A 7,300-nucleotide genomic window follows, 5' to 3' on the forward strand; every position below is an offset into this window, starting at 1 on the left:
AATCTAGATTACAGACTAGCTGCTGTCTGTATATCAGAATACACCTCTTAAACGTCTACAGAAAGCTCATCACCAATGGCCTCAGTCACTCACATGTAACAAGAAAAGCAGTCTGATGGCACTACTAAGAGAGGCCACAAAGCAAGAATTCCTTTCTGCCTCTTGTGCTCCACACCCCTCTTAGGGCTCCCTGACTGTAAAACTGGAAATATTCAGCTTATTCTATGAATGCTATTACACAGATAAAAAATTATAGGCAGAAGCCATCTGCTGTTTCTCATATGGGTATTTCATTTCAAAAGTAAGCGAGAAGTATCTTGTGCCCGCTAAGAAGAGAAATCCACCTGGAAGTGAAATGAAAACAGACCAAGCATCCCATCTGCTGTTACAGAGCAACATGGATGTTCATCCCGGATGTCTTTACCAGCTCCATTGCAGTAACCAGGCCTGTATCGGTTTGGCACAGCAGCCATTACAGGCAGGAGGAGTGATCACGGAGAAGATTTACCTGCCACCAATCGCAATAAATCACAGAAATGTCAAACTTTCTTTAAAATTTTATGAACAACGTTCCAGTCCTTTTCAACCAGACACATGAATTGGATTTGACAGCTTTTTGACAAATGGTATGAGTTTACATTTCCCTGCATATAAAATGTTTTAAAAAGTGGTATAAAAAGGTCCATTGGCACATCAAGATGAAGATGTTATGCCTGTTGAGGTCTTCTGTCCAGGAATTAAGGATTTGGTCTCACCAGAAATGGTTTCCTTTTTACTTGCCATAGTTGCAAAGAGAGTGTCCATCATCCCCAACACTTCCAGAAGTTCTTCTTGATAATATATTTCCTTTTCTAGAGTGTCTTGGAGTCTCAGGAATAGCTTGTCTATTACAGATGACTGGTTGATAACAGATGAATAAATATCTAAGGACAAAATCATCAAGATAACCTCATTAAAATCAAAACATCAATGACCAATGGCAACATTAGAGATTATGAAGGAATAAAACCATGCTTACCAATAACTTGTTCTGCTACATTTATCAGTATTGGGGCGAATCGGGGATCTACAACGTTTCTGTTGAAAAAATTAGGTTATTATTACCGCTGCTTTAACTTTACATCACCAACATAACCCCTTCCTGCAATTCGCATGCACATCTTCATGAGCTGGGTTAACAAACATTCCCCCTTTAAAGCGGTTGTAAACCCTAAAAGAAAAAAAAAAAAAAAAACCCTGCAAGACAAAGGCATAATGGGCTAGTATGCATAGCATACTAGCCCATTATGTGTAACTTACCTTAGAACGAAGCCCTGACACGGACCACCGGACATCGCTGCGGGCGCTGACATGATCCCTCGCCGTCTCTTCCGGGTTCGGCGGCTCCGGCGCAGTGATTGGACGGAAGAGACGGCTCCGGCGCGATGATTGGCCGGAGCCGCGATGACGTCACTCCCGCGCGTGCGCGCGGGAGTGATTTTCCGGCAAGCTCCCGGCAAATTAATTGAAGGTCCCCCCGGACCTTCAGAGCGCATGCGCCGCTCGCGAGAGCGGCTGCATGCACTGTAAATATCTCCTAAACCATGCCGGTTTAGGAGATATGATTTGTACCTACAGGTAAGCCTTATTATAGGCTTACCTGTAGGTAAAAGTGTCAAAAAGCGGGATACTACCGCTTTAAGAGCCACCAGCCAATACTTGCATACTTGGAGCCTTTCCTTCCCAGCTGTCACTAACATTTCAGACCCACCCTGCTTCCGATACCACGTACTTACAATGCTTATTTAAAAAAAAAATTAAAAAAAATATTGATATACGCACAAATGCATTGTTTTGTCTTTTACGTTTGTATGGAGCTCAGCCTAGTGGTCAGGATGAAATATTACATCTGATTATTTCATCAAAATTTTCTCTCAATCCTGTTTATGGAGCTCAACAGCTAAAGCTGAAATTTACAGACACAACAGACTGAAAACATTACAACTCAAGGTTATATAAAAAAAATAAAAATTAAAAAAAAATAAGCACAAGGGACATTACCTACCTTCAGTGATAGGCGCTATTGTAAGTTTTCTATGGATAGTGGTGGTCGGTGGAAAAGACTGGCAAAGTCAGGCACTCTTAATGAGTGCCTACGTCCGCTCTCTTAATTCTATTAATCCCCGCTGCACCAAAAGATTATTACGGAAGACATCTCACTGAAGATGAATAATGTTCCTTTTGCGAAGATTTAGGATTTTTCCTAAGATTTAGGTGCAGTATTGTCAGCTTTCCACATGAAGTTAGGAGCTCACTGGATTTTTGTCAGGGTCAACATGTATTTTAGCCACTTACTAAAGAGATAAAAAGTATTCAGCTATTCTGGGAAAATTCTTCCAATCATACTCTCTACTGTTCAAGATGGAAGTCAAATCTTAACTGACCCCCCTCCTCCCCAAAGATTGGAGCGAGAATTGGCTGTCACTTCTAAAAGCTCCCGTAAAAAGTACAGGTTTTTGCTACAAGGTATTGTCTGACTGGTTTTATACCTGTACCATAAAAGGTATACATAAATATACAAATGTATTGGTGCACCTCTACCGCAGCTTCCAAAAGTTATCCCACAGCAAATCCACCACAAGGTTCACTTTTAGCTAAAAGAGAATCGCCCAAGAGAAAAGAAAATATCGGGGTTATGGCATCTAGCTCATAGGCGAGCTAGGACTAAGCGCTAAGGGAGCTTGAAACGCATCAACTAGTGATGCTGTTCCCCCTTATTTGTTTTTGGACTTGCTGAAATAAAAGGTGATTTTACTGGCAATTATTTTTTGCTCATTGGAATCTGAGATGGATTGGGCCAGCACCTGGTCCGTGTGGAGGTGGAGATGGGAAACTTACCCAGAGCGGTGTTCACACACATCTATGCTTTTAACTAGAGTAATGTTAACATTTCATGCCTCAGTGTGTTTAACATTTATGTCTTTGAATCACTATTATCCATAAGTAAATTATTTGTGCTCAGACAGTATGCAGCCCATGGCGCATATTTGTCAACTTCTTAGAAAAAGGTTTTAAAAAATTGGTAAAAAAGATAACAAAAACACTTTAAACTTTTTTTTCACAGACCAAAAACATAAAATCTAAGACGATCTATTGCTGAGGTATACAAACTTTAAAAAGGCAGAGCAAGATTTCAGGTGGGCAGAAAAAAAACAAAAAAGCACAGCTGAAGTGTTTTTTTAAGGAAGGAGTGACTGCAGGGATGCAATGAAAAGAGCTGGAACTTTAAATATGGTTCCGGTGTTATGTCAATACAGGTTTCAGGTACAGTGTTAGTGAAAATCTAGAAGGCTCTAGCTGAAAAAATAATGTATAGGCATTACTAGTGAATAAATTACAGTCATTTCACAGAAGATGCAGCTGAATACGTACTTTATGAGAAAGGTCAGTATGGAAGTCAGCTGTTTCTCATCTCTCCCTGCCAGAGCATTTTTAAGGGTTCCTCTTCTGTGAATTTCATTCATAACAGCCACTGTCACCTCTGGGGTTCCATTTCTAACATTAATCTGTAACAAAGGAGAGATTAACATATTGTAATGGCTCATACACAAATACATGCAGTATTAGTTGTGGTGCATTGTGGTAACATTTGCTTTTACAGAAACCCCAAGGCAATCTACGCAGTGCTTTACAATACACTTCACACTACTTTGCACTGTGGGGTAGTGCTTCCGGAAAAATTGTTTTGTTTTCTGGCCTGTCTGGTGCCGTCTTAAAGCGGAGTTCCACCCATTTTTTGAAGGGCCAATCACTCTCATGCCCACCCTCAATGCTGTAATAAAAACGGCAAATATTGTTTTTATTTTTTTCTTTGTACATACCTTTTATACTTTTTCTTCTGCAGCACTTCCTGGTGCCACCACCTAGGCGATTACATCACTAGGCAATTTGCAAGGGCTCCTGGGATAGTGGCATCATGTATCCCAGGAGTCTTTGCAAATCGCCTAGTGACGAAATCTCGCGTTATTTTAGGACAGGAAATTACGCGAACGGGAGGATCGGGATGTCGTGATTGACAGGTTGCTATAGCAATGGGGCGGGAACTTCCACCGACAGTGCCATTGTTATGCCAACCTGTCGGGAAGATAAAGAGCCGCTCAGTGCGCAGGCGTGAGATCGGGAGGTGCATGCTGGGTAGCCAGCTGCGCCGAATCCTGGAAATCAGGAGAAGAGGGCTTCAGATGACCACAGAGGACATGGAACCTGCCTGCTTCCGAGATATGGTCAGTCTTCAAATATTTTAACACAAAAGTACAGGCACTACACATAGGACATGTTCTTAATGTTGAGAAATATATATATATATATATATATATATATATATATATATATATATATATATATATATAAACAAGTACAGAGGAGTGTTTATAAAAAAAAAAAAAAAAGTATTTGGGGGACTGGAACTCCGCTTTAACTACTTGCTGTGCAGGCCAATGCTGGCATATCTTAAATACATATAAAAATCTTTTTTTTTTTTGCTAGAAAATTACTTAAACCCCTCAAACAATATATATTATGAAAGCAAAGGCCCTGGAGCAAACAAAATGGTGGGTGTTCCAATTTTTTTATGGCACACGATATTTGTGCAGCAGTTTATCAAATGGTAATTTTAAGGGAAAAATACACTTCATAATGAATTTTAGTGCACACAAATACAAAAATAATAACCTATTTTTGGCAAAATATGAGAGGTTATGAACTCAACTGAACGGATGATGGATGTGCAAAACTTTATGGAACTTTTCATTATTCATCATATTTTTTTTCTTAGCAAAAATACGTGACTGAACTGATGATTCCAGTGTGAAAGGAGCCTTTGGGTCAGTTGTATAGGTCCGGTGTACAAACCTGGGCCTAGAATTCTCTGGGCTCCACAAGGACATATAACAGTGCCTTGAAAAAGTATTCATTCCCCTTGAAATTTTCAATTTTTTCAAGTTACAACCAAAAAAACGTAAATGTATTTTATTGGGATTTTATGTGATAGAACACAAAGTGGCAGGAAAATTATAAATGGTTTTCAAAATGTTTTACAAATAAATATGTGAAAAGTGTCGCATGCATTTGTATTCAGCCCACTTTACTCAAATACCCCCAACTAAAATCTAGTGGAACCAAATGTCTTTAGAAGTCAGTTATTTAGTAAATAGAGTCCTCCTACATGTAAATTAATCTCAGTATAAATACAGCTGTTCTGTGAAGCGCTTAGAGGTTTGTTAGAGGACCTTAGGGACTAAACCGCATCATGAAGGCCAAGAAACACACCAGACGGGTCAGAGATAAATTGTAAAGAAGCTTAAAGCAGGCTTAGGTTATTAAAAAATATCCCAATATCCCACAGAGCACTGTTCAATCCATCACCAGAAAATGGAAAGAGTACGCCACAACTGCAAACCTACCAAGACATGGCCGTCCACCTAAACTTACAGGCTGGGAAAGGAGAGCACTAATCAGAGAAGCAGCCAAGAAGCCCATGGTAACTTTGGAGGAGCTGCATTAGTAGGTACATTGGGGTTGCCCTGCAGCAATATTGTTAGCTTGGGAACTTTTTAGGCCATACAGGGTTTATTATATGACCAACAAATTTTTTTTTTTTTTTTTTTAAGCTATGTTATTTTTTAGGTTATGCAAGTATTAAACCATAATATTTTCTCATGGGTTCTTGATAAAAACACCAACAACATTGCCTCTTACCTCTAAAACAGCGTCCAGTGCTGCAGATACCTGGAATCCTCTGAGCAGCCTGTCATACTTTCTTATGTGCTTCTTTACTGGCTTACTGATAACAACATCGTCCTGTAGAGACCAACATTGAAAAGTCACTAAACGTAATCGTTTTCTGACATTTAGATTAAAAAACAGTCCTCGTGTTATCCCATCTAGCAGTACCTATGCATAGAGGCTGTTGTGTCATTTATTGCTGCCTCTTAAGGCACAGCTCCCCAGCAGTCCCTATGTAGCAGCTGTGAAAAGACCTCCCATTAGCTGATATTAACAAGTTAGACTAAAGTTCCAGAGGCGATGATTAGGCAATTGCATCCATACAGATAAAGAACTTTTTTCTATAGGTTTGTATGAGCTGCTTAAATATCTTTTATTTATTCACATATCTTTGATTCGCTATTTGATATATTTCATCGGTATTAGCGCAGAATTTTCTCTGTTTATGTATAATTGCATCAATACAGACTATACAAAGAGATATACTGCAGGTCAGACTGCTAAAAGCATAGCGTTTTCACTGCTGCTAGCTAGAAACTGTATACAAGTCTTTTTTTTTTTGTATTGTATTCATTTTTGTATTGTCCATGTATTGCAAATTGCCTAACTACATGCAACCTTTTTCTGCTAGTAAATAGATTTGAGCAAAACGCAACTTTAAGGGCTCTTTCACACGGTCCGCCTCCGTAGGCGGATCCGTGTTGCTCAGCGGGGATGGATCCGCGATCCCCGCTGAGCCAGCGGATGACAGCTCCGTCTCCGCTTGCAGAGCGGAGAGGGAGGTGTCTCAGCACCCGCTGCCCTATATGGGGGGATCGGATGAGAGCGGACCGCTTGTCCGCTCTCATCAGATCCGCTCCGATTACTGAACGGATGGAAAAATAGGGTTTCCATCCGTCCAGATTTCAGCACAGGATCGGATGCGGATGGCAGCGGGTGTCAGCGGAGGTGTCTCCGCTGACACCCGCTGCCCCATAGAGCTGCATGGAGGATCCGATCAGATCCGCCTAAAAAACTGACAGGCGGATCTGATCGGACCGCCCATGTGAAAGAGCCCTAAATGTAATTCTCTTTCGCTTTACAGCTTTATTTAGTTCATGTGCACGCACGCACACACACAGTAGAACTTTTATATGGTTTGAAAACAAAGGCCAAACCTTCCTTTGTAAGGAGATAAATAAAAAATAAAAACAGCTTGAATAAATAAATCAATACATACATGAACCCCTATAGGGCTGTGTCCCTGTACCTGTTTTGGCATATAGTCCTTGCCCCTCACAAACACTCTGTATCTCGGATGTTTCCTGGCTGGAGGCGCATTTGGTTTCTTCTCTTCAGGCTTCCGATGCTTGATATTAAGCACTCCATTGGTCATTCCCACCACAATCATATCGTCGTCAGGCTACAAGCCAGAATATGAAATTAATTATTCTCTATAAGATCTACTGTGATTATTTTTTGCTCAATTTTTAGTAAGATTAGAACTTTTTACCAAAAGAGCATTACAATTTATTACAATGAAGATTTGGAACTGAAA

General features: G+C 40.2%; 1 protein-coding gene across 1 annotated transcript in view; it reads right to left on the reverse strand.

Annotated features, from left to right (window-relative positions):
• Positions 1 to 351: 351 nt before the first annotated feature.
• Positions 352 to 7,300, reverse strand: part of UTP15 (UTP15 small subunit processome component) — a 35,179-nt gene continuing 28,230 nt past the window's right edge. Inside the window, exons 9-13 of the mRNA XM_082255819.1 lie at positions 7,013 to 7,165; positions 5,737 to 5,838; positions 3,412 to 3,545; positions 1,019 to 1,077; positions 352 to 923 (exon numbers count right to left, since the gene is read on the reverse strand). Coding sequence (XP_082111945.1) covers positions 694 to 923; positions 1,019 to 1,077; positions 3,412 to 3,545; positions 5,737 to 5,838; positions 7,013 to 7,165 — 678 coding nt within the window. The 3' untranslated portion in view covers positions 352 to 693. The remainder of the gene's footprint in view (positions 924 to 1,018; positions 1,078 to 3,411; positions 3,546 to 5,736; positions 5,839 to 7,012; positions 7,166 to 7,300) is intronic.

This window comes from Pelophylax lessonae (genome assembly GCF_965119305.1).
Source record: "Pelophylax lessonae genome assembly, chromosome: 1".
NCBI classification, from domain to species: Eukaryota; Metazoa; Chordata; class Amphibia; order Anura; family Ranidae; genus Pelophylax; species Pelophylax lessonae.